At 33.1% G+C, this 22,166-nt stretch overlaps 5 protein-coding genes and 2 long non-coding RNA genes across 14 annotated transcripts; 3 read left to right on the top strand and 4 right to left on the bottom strand.

Moving 5' to 3' along the window:
• Positions 1-27: 27 nt before the first annotated feature.
• Positions 28-1,312, bottom strand: LOC105433612 (COMM domain-containing protein 2). Its single transcript, XM_011649001.3, has 5 exons — positions 1,118-1,312; positions 969-1,046; positions 738-820; positions 487-660; positions 28-408 (listed from the first exon to the last, which is right to left on the bottom strand). The coding sequence occupies exons 1-5, from the start codon at positions 1,188-1,190 to the stop codon at positions 202-204; spliced, it is 615 nt and encodes a 204-aa protein (XP_011647303.2). The 5' UTR covers positions 1,191-1,312; the 3' UTR covers positions 28-201.
• A 142-nt stretch (positions 1,313-1,454) lies between these two features.
• Positions 1,455-2,430, bottom strand: Pfdn6 (prefoldin 6). Its single transcript, XM_011648946.2, has 3 exons — positions 2,190-2,430; positions 1,905-2,100; positions 1,455-1,821 (listed from the first exon to the last, which is right to left on the bottom strand). Exons 1-3 carry the CDS (start codon positions 2,251-2,253, stop codon positions 1,692-1,694), a joined length of 390 nt encoding a protein of 129 aa, XP_011647248.1. The 5' UTR covers positions 2,254-2,430; the 3' UTR covers positions 1,455-1,691.
• Positions 2,431-5,476: 3,046 nt separating this feature from the next.
• On the top strand, positions 5,477-7,608 carry LOC105433572 (phospholipase A1-like). The gene is made up of 7 exons (XM_089084443.1): positions 5,477-5,898; positions 5,962-6,106; positions 6,255-6,382; positions 6,575-6,876; positions 6,977-7,070; positions 7,246-7,266; positions 7,351-7,608. The coding sequence occupies exons 1-7, from the start codon at positions 5,753-5,755 to the stop codon at positions 7,508-7,510; spliced, it is 996 nt and encodes a 331-aa protein (XP_088940569.1). The 5' UTR covers positions 5,477-5,752; the 3' UTR covers positions 7,511-7,608.
• Positions 7,609-7,756: 148 nt separating this feature from the next.
• Positions 7,757-17,592, bottom strand: Cnot4 (CCR4-NOT transcription complex subunit 4). 7 transcript variants are annotated; one of them, XM_089084442.1, is made up of 16 exons: positions 17,454-17,592; positions 15,325-15,408; positions 14,879-15,171; positions 14,588-14,729; positions 14,339-14,458; positions 13,977-14,242; positions 13,786-13,898; positions 13,040-13,705; positions 11,850-12,038; positions 11,268-11,611; positions 10,832-11,125; positions 10,396-10,660; positions 10,067-10,129; positions 9,734-9,984; positions 9,415-9,562; positions 7,757-9,308 (listed from the first exon to the last, which is right to left on the bottom strand). In XM_089084442.1, exons 3-16 carry the CDS (start codon positions 15,106-15,108, stop codon positions 9,301-9,303), a joined length of 3,099 nt encoding a protein of 1,032 aa, XP_088940568.1. In that variant the 5' UTR covers positions 15,109-15,171; positions 15,325-15,408; positions 17,454-17,592; the 3' UTR covers positions 7,757-9,300. The 7 variants fall into 7 exon arrangements, with proteins under 7 accessions (XP_088940568.1, XP_011647246.3, XP_088940563.1 ...); XM_011648944.3 differs by having other exon boundaries at positions 7,757-8,212; XM_089084437.1 differs by having other exon boundaries at positions 7,757-9,562.
• Positions 17,593-17,595: 3 nt separating this feature from the next.
• Positions 17,596-18,228, top strand: LOC148934561 (uncharacterized). The gene is made up of 2 exons (XR_016141223.1): positions 17,596-17,728; positions 17,789-18,228. It is a non-coding gene; the product is annotated as an uncharacterized LOC148934561 (long non-coding RNA).
• A 313-nt stretch (positions 18,229-18,541) lies between these two features.
• Positions 18,542-20,341, bottom strand: LOC105433576 (uncharacterized). Of its 2 annotated transcripts, XM_011648950.3 has the most exons (6): positions 20,204-20,336; positions 19,741-19,892; positions 19,350-19,672; positions 19,128-19,241; positions 18,896-19,052; positions 18,542-18,802 (listed from the first exon to the last, which is right to left on the bottom strand). In XM_011648950.3, exons 3-6 carry the CDS (start codon positions 19,650-19,652, stop codon positions 18,612-18,614), a joined length of 765 nt encoding a protein of 254 aa, XP_011647252.2. In that variant the 5' UTR covers positions 19,653-19,672; positions 19,741-19,892; positions 20,204-20,336; the 3' UTR covers positions 18,542-18,611. The 2 variants fall into 2 exon arrangements, with proteins under 2 accessions (XP_011647252.2, XP_088940570.1); XM_089084444.1 differs by having other exon boundaries at positions 19,350-19,892; positions 20,204-20,341.
• Positions 20,342-20,974: 633 nt separating this feature from the next.
• On the top strand, positions 20,975-22,122 carry LOC148934560 (uncharacterized). The gene is made up of 2 exons (XR_016141224.1): positions 20,975-21,225; positions 21,755-22,122. It is a non-coding gene; the product is annotated as an uncharacterized LOC148934560 (long non-coding RNA).
• The last annotated feature ends 44 nt before the right edge of the window (positions 22,123-22,166 follow it).

The raw sequence follows: 22,166 nt of genomic DNA, 5'->3' as shown, positions 1-22,166 counted from the left end.
TAAATGAATTAGATAACAGAACTAAACTTATTTAGTAGTTTTTATGAAAAATTTTTATTTTTTTTATTTATTTCCTCAAACATTCTTATAGATTATTATTATGCATATTTATATTTTATATATATATATATATATATATATATATATATATATATATTACATTCATTGCCTTAAATATATTTATATAAATTAGAGAAAGCTTCATTTCACTGCTCTTGAAATCCTTCGAACATGTTGACTCCGACTTTCTTGCAGAGCTTCTTCTAATTCTTGAGTCATATGAAGCAAGTTAGTAGGATCAGTTTGTAACAGAACATGCTCAATTTCATCTGGATTATTAGGATTCTTTAACGATAAGTCTAATGTGATAAGTGGTGCAATTTGCTTCAATAGAGACCTTGATGCAGTCTACGACATAAAATAATTCAATTATAGATTTAATTTATTTAAATATTTTAAGGAACTAAGTAAAAGTGAAGATCCTACCTGTACTTCAAATCTCCATTCCATATCATGATACTTAGGCAGTTTAAATCCAATCTCTTCCAGTGCATCTGAAACTTCATCCTTTTTAACATTGTATAATTTACTTAGTATTGCCTCTTGATCTTCTGTAAAACCTAAAGCAATCACAGAATCCTGGAAATCCTCTGCGCTTAGCTATAAAACTCAAGTATATTAAACAATGGTTTTGTTACAACAAATTTTTATTTTGTATTATTGTCAATAGCTCTCACCTTGTATTTGCAACTTTCCAACAAGAGATTGAGCAAACCTTCTACTGAATTTTTAATTACATCTTGTTCGACATTTAATTTCTCTGAAACATAGCAAATTAACAGTTTTGTAATTAACAGTTTTGCAATTAATAGTTTCCAATTAACTTTTGCAATTAATAGTTTCCAATTAACTTTTGCAATTAACAGTTATACACATCATTTTAATAGTTACAACAATTAATTACTTACGAGCGGCAGCATTGTACATCTTAACGTTCGGGCCTTTCTGCAGATAATCTAAAGCTAACTTGCAAAAGTCCTGTAAAACTTTCAGAAGGAAATCACTTTATTTTTCTGTAAGACAATACAAAACATCAACGGATGACTCTCGTTCATACCTGGTAATGATTGTTCAACTAAAAACAATATGTGCTTCTTATGATCCGGCTTCAACGTTAATAACATTTTCATTAGTTAGATCTGTTATTTAATGTGAAATGAATATCGCATAAAAATTTATAGCCATCTGATGATGGTTAGATTATTTTCAAGCGAGCGGCACTATCGCCGCCATGTTATTAAACCACTCGACGTCATTCGGCGGGGCATTTGAAAAATAATTCAATAACATTACAGTAATGACATAACTTTTCGAAGGCAAAAAATCTATCATAATTGTCAGAAAATAATCTGTCTTATTAACTGCTGTAAGAATGGTTTTCAAAGGGAAAAATATTTTGGAAAGTTTATATTTTTTAATTTACATAAATTACACTTGAATGATAATTGTAACACATAACCAAGATTTACATTATAATTACCTATAACAAATAAATGAAACAGAAATACATGATATTGCCAAATGATAAGATTTCATATATGTATATGTACATTGAACAATATCACTTAGTATTTATTATTAGGTATTAATTATACAAATGATAATGCCACAAAACTGTGATCTATATAATATTATGATTTTGACTGATTTATGGATGCTTTAATTTGAGCTTGCTGAAACGCTTGTTGCAATTTATCTATTACATCTCTCTGTGTATCCAACTTCTTGTCCAAAGTAGACATCATGTCATCCACACGTTTTCTAAAATTTTTTATATATAAACATAAAAACATAAAAACAATTAAAAATAGTATCAAGATTCAGATTATAACCAATAAACCTACAGTTCGGACTTGATATAATTCATGCGCTTGTCGACGTTTTGCTTGGCTTCATATAAATCTTGCTTCACGAGTACAGGACCTATTAATTTGAATACATCATTTTCCTCTTTCAAAACGTCCAACTCCTTCTTCACCATAATATTCTCGTTCAGCTGTCCATCCAATTGCTGCCTCTGACTTAATGCCTTGTTATATTCTGCAAATGCAATTGATATGATAAAAATAATGAAATAAATGAATAACACGTACCAATATCCAAAAAAATATTCATGAACATCTTCTAACCTTTCTGGATTTGTCTTAGCGTATCAGCTTCATTCTGAAGCTTTTTTTGAATTTCCTCCACCATGATTACTTAAAAGATGTATTCTTAATTATGTCAAAAAATGGGATGCAGTCAAATGATATAATGTAACCAGTCGCTAAGTTGTATAATAGTAAAAATTTATGCAGAAACAAAAACCACACGCCTCAATTTGACAAAGCAACACCAACATAATCAAATATCTTGACTATATAAGTATAGGCCATAAACTGCGTTCAGAAAACACACATTTATACAACCATTGAATGAGCACTCGTTCTCATTGATATATTCTTCTAAATTTCACATGGATCTAAAAGTCTATTCCAATTACAATAAACAATGATTCTAAACATTTAGATCTGTTCTACGCGTCATTCTATGCGTCAGAGTCGGTCCACAATAGGTGATTTAAGCTTTAAGAAGTAAGAAATTGACCAATTATAATCGAATATGAAAAGAATAATCGACTATGATTGGTCAATTTCTTACGACTTAAAGATTAAATACTTGTGGACCGACACTAATAGATATTTAATCTTTAAGCCGTAAGAAATTGACCAAACATAATCAATTATTCTTTTCATATTCGATTATAATTGGTCAATTTCTTACTTCTTAAAGCTTAAATCACCTATTGTGGACCGACACTCAGGGTGCCGTCATATGTGGCGTAACTGCGTAAGCGTAACTTGCAACCAATCATATCGTTTCACTTGAACATCAGATCCGCCTAATTACTTTGCTGTTTACGCTATTGTTACGCTGAATCTAATTTTTTTGCGGAAAAAACATATACACACACATACACACACACGCGCGCGCGCGCGTGCGCGCGCACACACACACACACACACACACACACACAGTGAGTAATCAGAATAATCAGAGCTTTTCGGCAAAATGAAGAAAGATCAAATCAGAATAACTTAATTAATTAATATAATAATGATTAATTAAATCATCATATCAAATTAATTAATAATAAATATATATATATATATATATATATATATATACGTTATAAATTAATTTATAACGTTTATAATATAAAATAAATTTATATAATGTTAAAATATATTTATAAAATAAATTAATTTATGTTTATAATATTTATAATATATATATATATATATATATATATATATATATAAATTAATTTATAATGTTTTTCAATGCTTGGTCCAACAATATCTAACAACTGATTAAACATTTCTATGGACATTCTAGAATAATTGTAGAACATCTCGTAATCTTCAAATTCTATTTCTTTAATCAGATTGTCATCCTGTAATAATCTTCGTCTTTCTGTGAATATCGGACGCATCTACATTCTATGATGAATCTTTTCCTGTTGGTATACCATCAGTTTCCATATTCCAAACAATTTTAAAATATTATATCTAATTTTCTGTTGTTGAGATTGTTTCATCTTCTTCCACTTTTGCCATAGCTTCCATATTATTAATAACAACAAATCAGAGTCCATAATGACTTCTGAATATATTCTCACAGATTAGGTTCACATTTATTTGACTTGTTCGTACACATACTCGTACATAAAATCTCGGTTCCCCATGAAGCGTACTTTTCCAGCTACGCAGATTACAAAAATCAATCACAAATTAGTTTAGCATTTCTGATAGAGAGTACAACAGAAATCCTAATCAGCAATTGGTTATATTAATTACGCATTTCTCGAAATTCCGCGAAATATGCTCTATGTGAAAGAACGCTTTCAGAATGACGTAATGTGTTTTAGAATACTAGAATATGCAAATTACGCTTATGCAAGTTACGCCGCATGACGACATCCTTACTTAATTATATTTTCTAAATGTATTTACATCTATAGTTTTCTCATAAACACAAAATGGCGATTTTGATATATCAATCGTCAATGATGCTTCTCTTTATATAAAATTCTATTCTACACATATGCGACATATATTCTACATATTTAAATTTTCGCATGCTTGACATAATTCTATCTCTTCAATAGGATTTATTTTAAGTTTTATCTTTTCTTCAATTATTAGTTAATTAGAATAATTTGTTGCTATATTTATTATCAAAAGCGTGATGTAAAGATTACAATATTTAAATATTTAAATAGTAGATATCTGAAATTAATTTTCACACGCGCGTGTATTCCAATTATCTTTAAGTTAGACTTGTAACTGAAATAATCAAATTGCTTTCATAATTGTCTATTATTAATCTTATATATCATATTAATCTTATTTAATTAATATTGTCCGTAAATCTTTTAAAAATTTCGTTTTTATGTTTCTTTTCTGCAGATAAAAATAGAAAAACATTTTAGAATTTTTATTATTAGCAATATATCATATAATAAGTGAATGTATATGTATACGTAATAAATTTTTAGAAAGTTTACTTATTATATATATTACGAAAATATGTGATGACCATGATTTCATTTATATTTCATTTATATTTACGATTATTTTGTGAATATTTAAAATGTGCGAATTTACTTATTTCCTACAGTCTTTACGGTTTCAGATCGTAAGTAAACGGCCCGTGATTACAAATGAAAGTTTGATTCATTTAAATTAAATTAAAAAAGTAGACGTTCAAGATTTTGTCCGATTTTGTATGTAATCCTTGTGTGTGTGTGTGTGTGTGTGTGTGTGTGTGTGTATAATTAATTGTTAGGATATTATTAGGGGGATTAGTATTCGACTGCTACGGTTTCAGCCTGTAAGCATAGTTACGAATAAAAGTTTAAAAATGATTTATTGAATTAAATTTATCTAAATTCAGAAAAATAGACACTCAAGATTTTGTCCGATCGTATATGTCTATGATTTTCTCTATTGTATGACTAAAACAGTAATATATGAAACCATAGCAGGACATAAGTAAATTCGCACATTTTAAATATTCTCAAAATAGTCGCAAATATACTTAAATATTTCTATTCATCCTTACAGATTCATACAAATGCAATTACATCGAAGAAAATGGAAATTCCGATCGAAGCACGATTTACAGAAATTCTGCAAGATTTGGTTGCTCATCGACATTTATTTTGATTTCGTTTATGATTTGACATTTATTTTAATACACATGTATTTCGCAAAAATATATGAGACCTCTATAAAAACCTTTCAGTTTAATAAAAATTTCAATTTAAGTAAACGATGTAAAGCTCTAGGAGCATGACGCATACCATGTTATAATATCAAGGTAATAATATCAAGAGCGTCATTATGTCAAAATTAATGTCTGATCATGCCATACTTTGTCATTTTTATTGCCGGATAATATTAGAAACAAAAGCGAGTTGCAGCAGGAAGAGATGCACACGATGGCAATGTGCATTGTTGAGTGTTTGGTACTGTAAAATATATTTCCGCGATCATCAAACAGTTTGCACAGCCGCTGACTGCAATGTTATGAATGTCAATACTTTTGCATAGTACTTATATACGTATGGCGTCCAGCTTTTGAAAATTGTAAAACTTGATCCCACGATCAGCTTCTAACAATTCAGTAATATTTTCTTTTGTGTGCGATGAAGGCGATCACTGCGATACTTTTGATTTTTCTTGCACAATGCACATATCTACATGCCATGCCCAATCCGGAGCCATTCTCTTTTGATTTAAGTCATTCCTGCGTCTTCGGTGATAAATCGATATCGGTGATTCAGTATAATAGGTGAAAAAGGCATGAATATCCATGGTTGATTTTCTTACAATAATTACGTTTATCTTTTTTTAGTCATTATCCCGAGGGCAAAAATGTCGGAATAGAAGAATGCTGTGATGATCTCGATCCATCGTCACAGGTATTCTTCGTGGTTCACGGTTTCATCAGTTCCACAAACGCATCCAGCTTTCAAGAAATGATTTCGAAATTAATACAGGTAAGTGTTACATCGAGTCATTGAAATTGAAAACTGTAACGCACCTACAAAAGATAAAAATCTTCTTTTAAATAAAAAAGTATTGTAAAATTCAGTAAAAATTGCAATCAAGAATTTAGTAATAATAAATAATTTTCTGCTCTTATAGAAAGGCTATACAGTATTTGCATTAAATTGGTCTGATGCGGCTTGTACAAATGGAATACCTGTCGTCAGACTTGCAGAATATCCCAGTGCGGTGAAAAACACTCGTGAAATAGGTGTTCTCATGGCAAAGTATATCTATTTTCAAAAAAAGATATATATATGTATGTATGTATATATATATATATATATATATATATATATATATATATATATATATATATAATAAACATTGTATTCAACTCATAAAACTTAAGTTCATATGTCAAAGATACAATGCTCACAATTCATTTGAATTGTATTTGAATGAATTTTCTTTTCCAGTTACACCACAATTTTGATCGAAAAAAGCAATATTTCAATAGAAAATATCACGTTCATCGGCCATAGTCTTGGCGCACACGTGTGCGGTTTCGCTGCGAAGAAGATGCAAGAATCAAACTTCACGATACCGAGAATCATAGCTTGCGATCCTGCGGCTCCCTTATTCGGATTCAATAAATGCAGCGACAGACTTTGCTATAACGATACCGAATATTTAACAGTTATTCACACATCGAGCCTCGGGATATCAAAATTTATAGGTCACCTAGATTTAATGTTCGGAAAAATACAATCAGGATGTAGTGAGTAGATTAATTATTTCAGTACATCTAATTATTGTATAGATTGTGAATGCTGCTAAAATGACAGAGAAAAAGAGTCGTAAACAAAATAAATTTGTAGGCATAGATGTCTCTTGCAGTCATAGCAGATCCGTCGCTTATGCAACTACTATACTTGTGGAAAAAGATTGTGGATTCCTTGGTACTCTTATAAAGTAAGTTCCTTTTTTTCGGTATATTTCAGCTTGAGCCAACTTCCGAGTCTTTCCTAAATGAAAACTTTCATTAAATTCATCATATTCAATTTTATACATTTTATAAAACACATACTACACACACACACACACACATATATATATATATAAATTATATATTATTTTTCTTTTTCAGAAACAATTCGATATTCAAAAAGTAAGCAAAACAAAAGAAATCTGTATATAAATGATAATTTGTTATTTTGTAACTGCCACTGATTATGATTTGGACTTTTTTTAGAGCCCCTGAACGTCCTACAACTGATACGAAAGATTGTATTATCGTGGATAATAATATATTAGATAGTCGTATAGAAGGACAATACGATATGTTTGTCGAGAAGGAAGAGCCTTACTGCATTAAAAACGTACGAAACAATTTTAAGTGCCAACAACAATAAGCCGTTACATGTGACACATAATCTATAAAAATCTATAAAAATCAATTTTATAATAATTGTAAATATGTAAATTGATGTATTAAATCGTTTGAGCAGCACATAGTCTTCTTCCTCTTTTTTCAAAACCTTTGGAACTATTACTGATAAATTGAAACAAACTATGTAATATCTTATTAAATTTTTTTAATAAGATTAATTAACAGGCAAAGATAGGATACGAAGATGAAAGCAAAACTACCATAGAACTTCATTGCGCATTATCGTATATTTCTCGGTTATCTTACTGAAGTAAATTTTATAATAATTATACTTTTATTATCTCATTCGTTCTCTTGCGTATGTGACGTTCATTATTCCCCTTTAAAACAGCAGAGATACTTTCGATAATCATCTGCTACGGAAATAACATTTCGACGTAATTCGCGTCGTATGAACATTGTAGTATATCGCTCAGACGTTTCTCTCGCATTATTTATCATACATATGTTAATATTCCCTTCCTCTTTCCTTTTTTCTCGCATCACATTCATAAATACATCATCGCGTTGTTAATTTGTTTCGGACAGTCATCTGTAGTTTTCCTTAATCAATATTGATATATCGATAGTCTTGTCGCCAAGTTGGAAATATCGCTTTTCTTTCGATTAGTACAGATAGTTTTTAATCCGTATAAGCTGTGTATTCAATTAATTTAATTTGCAACTGAAAAGATAAAATGATCAAAACTAAATTAGGAGATCCTAAGTTAGTCTTTTCTTTTTTTAATGAGTATTTTCTGTCGTATAGTATCACAATGCGTGATGACGCACACCAGCGACACATTCGAAGAAAAATTACGTGTGCAAAGATAATAAAACTTATATGTTAGTTATGTTATTTTACTGCGACAACAGTAAAATCATGTAATATCATATCTTGCTAAAATCAATGATAAAAATATCTTAATATTTTAAAATCACAAATAAAACATACAAATTATATCTCAACATGATAAAAGCGATATTATAAAATAGCAAAAAATATATAAGATTCACAGTATCGTACTGTTAAATATACGTATATGTATAACAATCTTTTTGATACAATAGAATTTTTAGATATATGATAATAAAGCTATTAATTTAATAAATATATTTTCAACTATGCAAGTATAAAATTAAATAAAATAAAGTTAAAGTTTCATTATGTTTGCATTCGCCTTTCTAATTATTTCTGTTGTGTTTTTTCAATTTATAAGGCTTATAATGAGGATATGTATATATATATATATATATATATATATATATATATATATATATATATATATTGATACTCAGCTATAATATTCTGTATCAAAGAAAATAAAATACTTTGATAAGAATTTAAAAAGGAAATATACTTGTTTACAAATATAATAATTTCTTGACATCTTAAAAATCATCATTCATTTTTTTAATATTTCATACCCTACATAAACTTCGCTTATAACGATAGTCAGACTTAAATATGATAAATTTTGCTAGAATTTAGAAATGATAATATCATGAGGAAAAATATATTGACATATAATCTTCGCTTACATCGAGGAGTACGCATTAACTCATATTTTATTCCGATATTATTTTATTCGAGTAAATACTCGCACAAACAAATGGAGATTTAATTAAATAAAACGTTGAGATATTTTGAAGCGTTAGGAAAACATACATTATCGACTGTCGTTTTTTTTTGTTTCTTTCATTTGCTGGATTTGATCTTGCCACGTCCGGAAACATTATGACGCCTCGACTCGTTCGCCTCACACATTAGACTTATAGGTCTGCAATATAGACGGCCTATATATCTCGATACCGCGCATTGTAAGATATCTTTTCTTTTCTTTTTTTTTTATTAGTTTGCACGGAGCTTGATCGCGATCAACTTACTTTCGATTTCCGATCCTGCAGAGATGAGCTTAGTGTGCGGTTGTGCAGTCGTACTAGACTGTGGATTATTCAACTGCCCTGTGGTTGTGGGTGCAGCAAAGCCAGGAGGTGGTTGCATCGCCCAATGTTGAGCGGGTGCGTTCTGTTCCTGCACAGAAAACATGAATTATTACATTTCCAACAAGCATGCATTGCTACCGATATAGAATATATGTATTTTGTAGAATAACAATAACAAATGATATGGTGTGTATGTGTGTCAAATTTCAATAAATAAATAATAAAGCTCAAATTGTCAAAAATACACAAAATTCTGTACCTGTTGCGCGTTATGAGTTACAACATGAGAAGGATGAATGTGGGGAAACTGCCATGTGCTGGTAGTTTGGAATGGAAGAGGTCTAGACGAAGTAACTATAGCCGGATCAATCGAAGTCCAATCTGCGATAGGTCCGAAATTGTTCCATCCTTTCTGATGCAACGCTTGATGATGAAACTGCTGCTGTTGACTGTTTATTTCACACCAATCTTTCAGGGCATACACCGCGTCACCTGTGCACTTTCCGATACCTTAAAAAATAAATTAAATATTATAAACAACAAATATATTGAAAATTTCTAAATACAGAAGATTAATAGATAAAATTATTACTTTGTGTGTTGAGAAGCGAACTTCCATTTGGAAGATACGCACTTTGTTGAGATGGTTGTGCTCCTGCAAACATAATGTTGGATGAATATTACTCATAAATTATTATTAATAATAACATTCTATCAATCTTAATGTATGCTTATATATATATTTATAATTTTTAATAAACTGTTAAATCAGATCTTTTTTATAAGACATATAAAAATCTGCGAATAGATCAATAGATCTTCGTGTGTCTACGGCTACGATAAATTATCGTATACGTATGTAAATTTCACGCACTGTGTACTATGATTCCTGATGCCTGGAAAAATTGGAGGAACACTAACCAGAGAGGGCACTATTCGTTGGTGCTGGTCGCGGTATACCGAGACCAAATGAATTCATGTGATTTGGCGTGGAACCAGGAAAACCCGGTGGCGGAAGGCGACTGCGTTGTCCTAAGTTGGTAGCCGTCACTGTGCCCTGTGCAGGACTCTGGGCGCCGCTTGGTAATAAATTTTGCGGAAGACGCGACAAGAGGGAATGCGACTGAAGCACTTGTAGATTTTGCAAGTGCTGAGCTTGTTGTTGAAGATGTGCTATGTGTGCAACCTGGAAAGTATTTGTCTTAATAAAAGATTTAATAAAAATATTAAATTATAAAAAAACATCTATAAAATGTACGACTAAGTTTTGCACTAAATATATTTTATCAATATATTGATAAAATACAAATAAAACCTTGTACTTTGTTTTCATACAAGATCTGATAAGGATATTTACTTGTGGAAAATGCTGTTGGCTAAGATTTGCCAGAGTTTGTTGTTGCTGCACCCTAGTTTGTTCTTCTCGTTCTCTTTGCTGCTGTTGTTGGAATATCTTTTGCTGTTGCACCTGCATTTCATCTTCAGCTAAAAGTTCGGCCAATGCCTTCTGCGTTTCATGAAACGGATCAAAACCTAAGTCGTCATCTGCTTTTACTGTATCTGAGCCTGCATCATGGTGATTTCGAATTTCCTCCATTGTAACATGGCCGTTTTGTTTTATGTATTCACAATTTTCTTGAGTTTGTTGTGCCTTAGAAATTTTATGTAACATTAGTAATATAGTAGCTAATTCTTTTTCAATATAAATTTTATATACATATACACACAAAGAATGTCTTGTTATTCTTTTTAAATACATAATGCAAAAATTTAATTATTATTATTCCGCTTACCTGTATATTAAGCCTTTGTTGTAATGAATTTTGTTGAAAGTCTGCCATAAATTTAGACGCGGGAGAATTTACAAGTAAGTTAGCTGTGAAGGTACCAGATGATGGTTCTGTAAGTGTCGCAGTGTACGGTGCATTTATATAAACTTCCTCTTCTACAAAACTTTCAGAATTGAATGTCACTCTCGGCGAATCAGATGAGCTGGATTTTGATAAAATATGGTTCGTTCGAGACGATTCAGGTTGGAAACCGAAAGCAGCTTGCCAATCTTCGCTAGAATGAACTGTCGGTAAAGAATCAGGTATCGTAGCCACTCCTGTGTTCGTCCAATCCAGACTTGTATTTGCTATATGTCAAAAAACTCATTTATAACTCTTTCAGTTTTTAATTATAACAATGTATAAAAGTGTGGAAAGATGCAAAATAAGAATATTTACATCAATTTTAAAATATTTTTAAAGATAATTCTCCTTCATAATCTTTTTCTGAAAACATTAAACTAATCTTGTTTGAAATTTTTCTTTAAATACTAAAAAAAATTAACAAAAAATTATAGTGTACAAACATGTAAAACTTGTACATGCCTGCAAGGGAATTTGATGGCATCGAAGTGGTAGTTGGTATTTTCTGGAAGGTGTTTGAACTGAAAAAACTATTATTGTCTGCCTGAAAGATCGACCGATGATTGATTTGCATTTGAGATCCATTGTGTAGTCCTGGTGGTGGTGGTTGATTGGCACCTTGTGATGAATTTGTGCTAGCTGGAGACGAACCTACAGATGATATGCAAAAATGTCTATACTACACGACGCGGTAAAATCGTATCTATATCCTTCAATGCCAGAATAAACAGTTATTCAAATTATTCTATTGGAAAATATTTATTATATATATGTGCATTACATACATTAATATAAATTTTATAATTCGGTAACAGCGCAAGTGTCTCTACATGTAATAATATTAAAATCAAAATAATACCCTTAATTAATTTAAAAAAGCATAATATATTTTAATCAATTTTTCAGATAATATCCATTCAGTATCCATGCCAGCACTTTTTCATCGTATTTATAAGGAATATGTAAAGTTGAACATACATAAAAACACACAAAAAAAAGAAACGGTTACTACTATTTTTTTTGTCAACGTTTCTCTTTATTTTGGCATATATTGATAAACTATTCACTGTATGTTATCATTCTACATTATCCAAATATAATTATAAAATATTTGGCTTACTATACATCATTTAGAATTGATTTATATTATTTAGTTTTGTGCTTTTAAATTGCACACCTATTCTACGCAAAGAATAGGCACACTTTAAATAATTTGTAATTCATTACAAATATTACAATGTATTACAGTTATATTTGAATTAATAACATGTACATTAATATGAAATCAACATAATTTTTTCTAATTTTCAATATTATTTAAAATCCTAAAATTTATAATATCATATGTATATAAGTAATATAAATTATATACATATGTCAACGCAACACATAAAATAATCAACAAAAATGATTCTATAATAACAATATTAGTAACAAATCTTAACTTAAAATAAAAAAATAAACATTTATGATTATATCATAAGTTTGCAATTATAAATTTTATTAATAAAAAAATAATTTCGCAACATTTTCTACCCATTTCATTAAAAAGATTTATATTTCAAAATACAATTATCTTTTAATAAAAAAAAATCATAAGAAGTCGATATACATAGAAGCGATTACGATAAAAATCAGGGTAAAAAACTCACCCAAAAGAATAGCACCACTGTTTTCTTCACTAGATTCAGCTAAGTGTTCAGTTTGATGATTTACATTCGAATCTTCCGTGCTCGAAATTGTACTTGCTGGCGTGCTACCTTCACGTTGTTGATCCGTTTCACTGTCCGAATATCGACGTTCTCCGTTTTGAAATGCACCATTTACTTTAACTTCATGAGACTGTAATTGAACTAATTTTGATGTTTTGTTGCTACTTTGTTGAGATTGTAACGGCTGCTGTTGTTGCTGTTGTTGCTCCATTTTACACTTGTTACCTAATTTTTGCAACATATCACTGTTCGTATCAGCGGAAAAGTTTCTAACATCTTTTTGCCCGGTAATTTGTGACTGTGAATTACTTTGCATGTTGATTGAGCTTGATTCAGATCGCGATGTCACACGAGTGCCATGTTTCTCTTTGTTTTGACTATTTTTATGTTTGTTCCGAGCTGCCTGTGCTTTACTTTCGCTATTACTTTTACCCCGTCGTACACCCACACCACTTTCACCCTTGTTGTTATTATTCTGTTGATGCGTAGACACCCCGGAGGACACATGACTTTGTTGAGCTACCATGCCATTTCCGCTTGTTACATTGCTGTGTTGTGAAGTTGTTTGCACAGGTGGTGATATTTCTTTACAATTGTTTTGTGTACCTAAAAACAAGTTAATATATAGCATCAAAAATTCTTACAAAATTTTGGATTTATTGTATATTTTATTACTAAATACGCACTATTTGTCTGTCCCGGTTGCAACGAAGGCCACGCCTCTTTAGTTTGCGAATTTACAGTTCCACTTTCCCTACTAACAATACTGCCTGTTACAGGTGGTGATGGTGTCGGTTTCCTACAGAAATAAAGATTAAAATTAAATTCGTGTGTTCATAATAGCTCTAAAAAAATTTTATTTTTGTAATAAATATACCGTTGAACTGAAGATGCGTGCGCATGTAACGATTGCACAAGCTTGCGCTCATACTCCTGATGTTTCCCCTGATGCATCTCTTCCTTCGTAAAGGATGCCTCCTGGTCCCCAAGATCGTGCAGGTACATGCAATCTGGCTTCGGACAGACTTGATTACGCATAAAATGCGAACAGTACTTCGTCGTTCCTAATGATGTTTTTATTGTCCGTCCGTCCACAACAATGTTGTTCACAGCCTCTATAGCACGTAACGCATCCTCTTGACGCTGATAACATAAAAAGGTTATCTGTTTGCACGCATCCGCGAAACGACAAATATTAAAATATTAAAAAAAAGAAGAAAAAATTGTCAATTAACTCACTTGATAAGTAACATAAGCCGAAGCACTGGGGCCTTGAGACCCTGCGTAGGAAGTACTCTGGTTAATTACGACTTTGTGTATCTTGCCAAATTTCCCAAAATATTCGTGTTTCTTTAAAACCTAAAGTATGCGAAGTATTATATATCGCGATTTCCTTATTTTTGAAGATATGTACAATATTTATAGATATGAAAAGTTTGTTCTCTATATTATCGATCATTTAGAACACTTGTTATTCGCCATACTTACATCAGCATCTGCCAGCCGCATTGGTAATCCTACTACAAACACTAAATTTTTTTGTACTACTCTCACATTTGCTAGATGTTTCCGATTTTCCGTAACTCTCTGCTTCCGTTGTTGATCTTTCAATCTCTTCTCAGCTTTTAATCTAAAACAAAAAAGCAAAATAGATTGTTTATTTTAATAATATATTAACAATATATTATTTTAATAATATATTTAATATTAAATTACATCATGCGGCAAATATTAATTAGAACGAATAATAAATAAATAAATTAATCAATTAATTAATACCTTGATATTTCTTCCTTGCTAAGGGGTTTAAAATCAGCCGGATTTTCAGAATAGGCCTTTCGACATGCAGGACACAGGCCATTCTCATCGGTACGAATTCTGTGCCAACAAAAACGGCATATTTGGTATCCGCAAGTGCATGGGAAGAAATTCAGATCATCCACTTCTAACGGTTCCATACACAGAGGGCATTCCACTGCATCCTCGCCGCTTTGATTCAATACTGACATCTTGCCGATCTCGTGAATGTCACAAGACAAGCAAATCACAAATATTTATCTAAGTGCCAAAGTCTGTAAATAAAAAAACATGAGTCCTATAATCAATCAAGTCAATATCATAATATATGCATATATAATTAATATCCGATTATATTATTCTTTTGTTGTCTATTTGACACCAGAAACATACAGCTTCCAAATTGAGTGCGTTCTAATTTCACTTACATGCAAAGTCGTCACCTTGCTGGTGGCAATTAATTGACAGTGCTCGGGACTTCACTTTATTATACGCTGCTACTTTTGCCCAATCTGAAACAGATGGATACGATCATTAACAATATTCATCGCGTTTACGTTCGCGGTGGAGAATGGGAGGAGAGAGGGGGATTTTTATCTCTCTAGGCGCATTTTTATCTCGCTGTCGCAGGCGTTCTCTCGCCGCGATCGTTTCGACAACGTAACGTAAATAAATGTGAACACTAGATACTACGCGCGCGACTTCTACGTGACGCAGAAGACCAGACCAAGCGATTCGTCAAAAACGCGAAAACGTTTGACACGTCTGTTTGTCTCTCCAGCTAGACTCCCACGCATTATTAGGTTGAAACAGGTGCGAGCGAACGAGAGAAAAGGAGGATTGTGAACGCAGCCAACGACGAAACAGACCTACAAAGGCGAAAGAGCGATGACAGGTCACGAACCGCGAGTTCCGTTTTGACAGGAGCTGTCAGATTGGGAGTGAGAGACAGAGAGCTCGCGCAAGGGAAGAGGAGGGGAGGGGAAGGGAGGGGAGATAGAGGGAAGCGGGGATGGAAGGGAGAAGAGGAGAACGACTGGCGAGAGGTGCAGCGCGAACAAAGGAGACGTACACACATCGGAATTCTCGCGCGATTACGCACGAGGGACCGTAGATAGCGACGCGATGTGACGATGCCCTACGCACGACGGAAGATCGTTGACGTCTTGCGGTTCTCCATCGAGTCGAGGTGACGAGAGTTCGTTCTCACCGTACGTGACGTCGGGATTGCCGATCATAGGGAAGGAAAGAGAAGGGAGAGAGGAGTGGAAAAAATGAAAAATCCTGTACACGGTACTATAGGGAGAGAGGGTTACCGTCTCCTCTCTTTTTTATATATACATTTTATATATATATTCTTCCGCGCGTTCTCCCGTTTCTCACGCGTCCTTCGGACACTCTTTCCTCGCGCGCGCTCTCTCTTTCTCTCGTTCTCGCTCTGTCTGCACGACGAAAACGCAAACCATACGAGAGAGCGACGATCGTGAACGAAACAGCTGTTGATAGCGTCCGCGAGAGGCCCGGCGAAGGCAGCGCGAGAAACGTCAAACGGGTGCGAGTGAGAGGGTCCACTGGCTACGCCATAACAGGGAGACCTACGCGAAAACCCACCACGGTAGGCCGCCACGAACGGTGGTGGGGCATGACACGTAAATTCCGCCTCTTGGTTTCTCCTAGACGCCGCGAGTACGCAAGGACGACGATTCTACGTTTCGCGACGCGAGCCTCAAGGGGGGAAAATCGCGACTCCGAAAGAGAGAGAAAGAGGAGGTCCGAGAGTGGAACAGAGAGGACGAGAGCGGGTGGCCGGGAGAAACGCGAAGGGGGGATCACAGGGAGGGATAGATGGTAGGGAGAACGGTGTCGACGAGGCAGAACTGAAAGAAAGAAAGAGATGGACTGACATTATGTACTATCGAATCAAATCATCGAGAAGAGAAGATTTCTCATCCTGATCTTTCTTTCCAAGCATCTCACTTTTTCTTTAATCTACATCACACACTGCGCGCGCGCGCGCGCGCGCGCGCGCGCGTGTGTGTGTGTGTGTGTGTGTGTGTGTGTGTGTAATGTGTATATTTATCTTTCTCTCTCTCTCTCTCTCTCCCTCGAAACGATTCTTCAATTATCGCACGAGGCTTCTCGAGAGATCGAACGAATCCGATTTACACGCGACGACGCACCCCAGACGATTGACTCTCGGGTTTCCCATTTATGTAAACGCAGTAAGTTACCGCGCAGTACAACAAGCACAGTCGACGGTGACGACGACGTCGATGTCGACGAGGATGGCGTTCGCCGCGAACGTCATGCGAGATTCCGCGATCCATCCGCCAGAGGGGTTGCTACCCGAGAAGCCACATTATCCCTTAGCTCACTTTAACCTTAATCGCGAGGCCAGACCATTCCTGACGGAACGAACGTCGATTTTTCGCGAGTACGTCCGGATCGCGCCTCATATTTTCCATCACGCCAGTCGCACGAGCCGACGGCCGAGTTCTGCCCGCAACCCGCGTCGCTTCCACACGGAGTATCCCACACGGGTTCATTATTTACTTACATCGACTCACGACTTTTCCGCTAACAATTCTCTCTCTTTACTGGGAAATTTTTCTATAGTGTTCCGCTATCTCAGGGTCCGTGGTTGGTGGTGCACGGTCGCGACTGCGCACCAGCCGGATGTCGCATGCGCCGCCGCGAATCTTTCTCTAGGCGTCATCGAACAAAGTCACTAGAGAAGAGTTGTAAAGTAAATAAAGAACGAAATAAACAACGATTGATGCTCGGTGAAACTAATTTGTCTCAAAATTTGTATAAACAAACATCGTTCGTGAGGTATTTATTTTTATTTATTATCGCGTTTTTCAGACTCCATAATGAAGTATTTGTTTAAAGGGTGGATCTTGCGGCTATGGAAATGCGTAACGAACGATGTAGCCAACGAATCCATGCGAATTTCTCTTTCGCGACTTCCGCTATTCGAAACAGTTTGCATTTAGAAATGTCCAACAATAATTAACGATTATGATAATAGGAAATTTTTATAATTATAATATTTATATTTTTGTCATATATCAGATGTCTTTTAAAAAATGCCCTACTTAAGGGGATGCTGGACTGACGAGCGAATTCTAACAAGAGTGTTCACACATATATACATCTAAACTCATAGATATATTCATATATATACATACATTCATACATGCAAGCACGCATACATATGAAATTTTCAGGCAGTTGTTTTTTCTTTTTTTATACAGCTCCTAAGCGCATTTTTAAAAGTATAACATTGTTCTTCCTTGTAATTCCGTCCCGGTGAGTATGTGTTGTTTATATATCAAAGTCTAAACTTTTATTCACAGTAAGATGTTGTCACAAGTCAATCGCAAAAATCGATAATAAAACTGTAATTTTCTAATTTTTTTCCCCCTCTTTTATATGAAATATAAACACACGGATTACACGGATGTGTTAATGTCTATACTTCAATTTTGGAAAAGGATTTTTAATTCTATATAATCAATAAAAAGATAATCTTGGCTGAAAATAATCGCGCTCAATCGATATCTTTAACATCGCCTTAAAATATATAAATTTATAATCAGAAATACGAGAAAACAAAGTTTTACAGATAATTCTTTCACAATATTTTATAAAATTCTTCTTTTTTTTTTATTCAAAGTAAATCAATGTCAAATATTATTCGAATTTATAATTTCTAGCTTGAAATAAGCGAACTGCGTTTTTTCGATCTTCTCTTACGTTCGCGAATAACACCGAACAGTGGATGTCTCGTTCTTAAATTATCAGGAAACTGTACACTGGAATTCTCTGTAGATATTGGTTTTACTTCTGGCTTTCCAGACAATTTTCTTCTTATCGATAAAAAACCAGTTGGCTTGACATTTACTAAATAAAAAATATCAACATTAATAATTTGTAATAATAATAGAACAGCAAAGTGTAAAAGATTTCATTTTCTAATGACAAAAATGTTTTTACCAGTTTTATATTGTGAAGCATTCTTTTTAGCATTAAAAACACAAGTGACAGTATGATTTGTATCATGTGCAACTATGCAATACCGTTCGTCTTTAATTCTAAACTTGGATTTGTCATCAAAGGTTATCATTTGACCATGAAGCTCCTTTGGATCTATCTATACAACCAACAAGATTACACCTACATTGTCTCAAAGTATTAGGTACGATCTAAATCTTCTATCATCACTTACTAATCTGGGAACATCCATTATCCAGATCTCTTCACTATCCGATACATCGTCCAGATTAAATGTGGAGGATATAGTTTCTTTCTCTAGCATCTCCTTTTGACTTATTTCTTCAAGCTAAAAGATTAAAAGAATATATAATGTTTATCTATTTTGTTTATTATTGTATATTATTATGTTTATTATTTTTCTTTATTTTTATAACATAGTTAAAGATCCACTTACAGTGCGTGGTCTGGATAAATCAGAAGCGAGCGATGGCAATCCATCAAGCTTCACATTGCTCAGCCTCTCAAAGGTGTTATTTGCTTGTGCAACTTCACCGATCGTCATGTCTTCACCGGACAATGATTTATTAGATTTCTTTAGAATACTCCTACGTGATTTAATAGGACTGTTGATTGTTTTAGGTGGCAGTAATTCTGTACTTATCGTGATAGATTTACGATTATGATTCGGAAATGGTGTGTCCACGGCGTCTTCCATCAACACCATTGACTTGTTCAATTGCGTGTTCAGTTTTGTCATCGAGTCTTCATTGGAAGAATCTGTCATGTTTGTTGAATTAAACGTATAAACTACATGAAATGATTCCACTATCGCATGTGGTACATACTTGACTTGAGGTTACAGTTTGTCACATTTCACAGTCGAAACTTCAATGTAAAATAGTGGCTATTAGGGACGCTTTCTCGCGCATGCGTATTTAGATCCAGGTTCAATGAAGTATTACATTTAGAAGAAAAAAAGGTATTACTTGATCTTTTACTGAAATTTTTTATATTATATAAAATTGTATAAACTTGTGTAAAAATTATATAATTAGAATTTTAAATATAATTAATAATTAATAATCTACAATAACATTAATTTTTTAACAGTTATATTTTTGTAAATTAAGGAAAGAAAGTATATAATAAAACACATTTATGTGTTTAAAATAAAATATTTTATTTGAAAATTACAGCATACTTTTTAAGCCCCTTTTTGGTTATATATATTATATTTGTTTAATAATAAATAATAAATAATATTTATTATTTATCTTTAATAACAATTAATAATATTTAAATACTTACTTTACTTAAATTATCTCATCCTAGCAAGTAGAGCAAAATTTTAATGCCTATTATATACATATGTCATGTTACAGCCCTAGATATGACTATTGATTATAATACGCATGCGCGAGAAAGCGGCCCTAATAGCAATACTAGGGTACGGTCAAGGACTTACTACAAAACGCTTTGAAGCATTTGTAGTGTTAAGCCAGCGGCACACGATGCTTTTTTTCTTGCTGGTTTGCTAGTTGGATTCGCGTTGAACTCTTGTCTTCGATTGATATATTTTTTTAGATCCAAAAGAATATACCAATCAGAGACAAGAGCTCAACGAGCACGCAAATCCAGCTAGCAAATCAGCAGGAAAAAAAGCATCGTGTGCCGCTGGCTTTACATTGACCGTAGTCTTAGACCACGTTCCGATATTCACTGCCAGTACTGCAAATATATAGTTTAGGTCACGTATATTATAGATTTTCAGTATTAATTTTCAGTTAATTCTTATAGGCTACGTTCAGAAAACACAACGATTGTAGTACAACTGTTGGAAAAACGTTTGCTGAATGCACTTGATCAGTGAACGCGTTTTCAACATGTTTAGTGAATGGATGCCATTTCTCTGAGCGTGTCAGTGGATCTGTTCTTTTTAGCTGGGGTTCAATCATGTAACTTTACGTGAAATTTTTCACTTTTCATTTTTCACTTTTTACTTTTCACTTTTCACACCTTGACATTTCACGTATAGCGATTATGTATGTAGCTTGGATGCGTGGAAAATGAAATCATGAAACATAGTTTCATAGATTTTATAGCTAATAAAAATTATTGTATTAGTACAGTATTATATACATCTTTTAATAACCAATTGTATATATACTACGTACATTTAATCCTAACGCAGCCCTAATCTTCTCTAATTCCGAAGCATATTTATTAATTCCCTTTCCGCCACCAAGATACATGGCGAAAAAGTTCACGTAAAAAATTTCACATTTTCATGTTTGAGAGAGTTACATGATCCCGCAAAATCGTATATGATCGTAAGTTCACGTGAAACTTTTCACTTTTCACGTTTCCACCCTAGGGGAAAAGTTACATGATTGATCCCTTGAACTGGCTGCACTAGTTCAGAGTTTATCTTTCTTTTAAGGTCTTTTTCACCAATCTTCGGTTAAGCTAACTGACAGTTAACTTGACTATGATTGCCAACAATTGAGAACTAAACTATTTATTATAAATAAATGTTAAAATTTTTATTTAAGCGAATGATTGTTTAATATTTTTTATTTACATTAATTATCGGATATTACAATTACAATTACTTACAATTTCATCTACTTATCAAGATAACTACACACGAAAAGAATATTAGATTAAAGAACACACATTACTTTCTGCATTGAATTACAGTTGACATCTTTGCGGATTAACTGTGCATCTTTGCGGTTAACTTAACTGAAGATTGGAAGAGGCCCCTAGTGAAAAAAAGATAAACTGTGAATTAGTATAATTAGTTCGGCAATAAAAAAAACCTAGTATATCAATTGGCGCCACTTTTTTAAATTTTAGATGTGTAAAGCTGACTTTTCATTATGTTCGACATTCATTTTTAACGTCAAACTAGATCACGTGATCAAAATTTCTCAAACAGAATAGTGAAATCTGAATGGTCATTTTTGATCACGTGATCTAGTTTGACGCTAAAAAGAGTGAGGTTTAATCAGACATATTGCCAATTGATCGATTAAGGGTCGGCAGGAGAGACTATGGAGACCTCTATCGAAGATGAATTCCTTTTCACCCATATTATGGCAAAAATACTGCAAAAAAAGCTATACAATTATGATATTTATAATCAGAATATTTGCCTGACGAAAGTTACAGAGCGATTTTTGTAAGAAAATATATGAAAATAAATAATTCATTTTATGCGTAAATAGATTTGCACTATAGGATAATAAAATGCAAATATTTTCATTTA

Source organism: Pogonomyrmex barbatus, unplaced genomic scaffold, assembly GCF_055798465.1.
Source record: "Pogonomyrmex barbatus isolate J1 unplaced genomic scaffold, ASM5579846v1 scaffold9, whole genome shotgun sequence".
NCBI lineage: Eukaryota > Metazoa > Arthropoda > Insecta > Hymenoptera > Formicidae > Pogonomyrmex > Pogonomyrmex barbatus.
The sequence above is the reverse complement of the archived record's forward strand: the minus strand, read 5'-3'. Positions and strand labels throughout refer to the sequence as shown.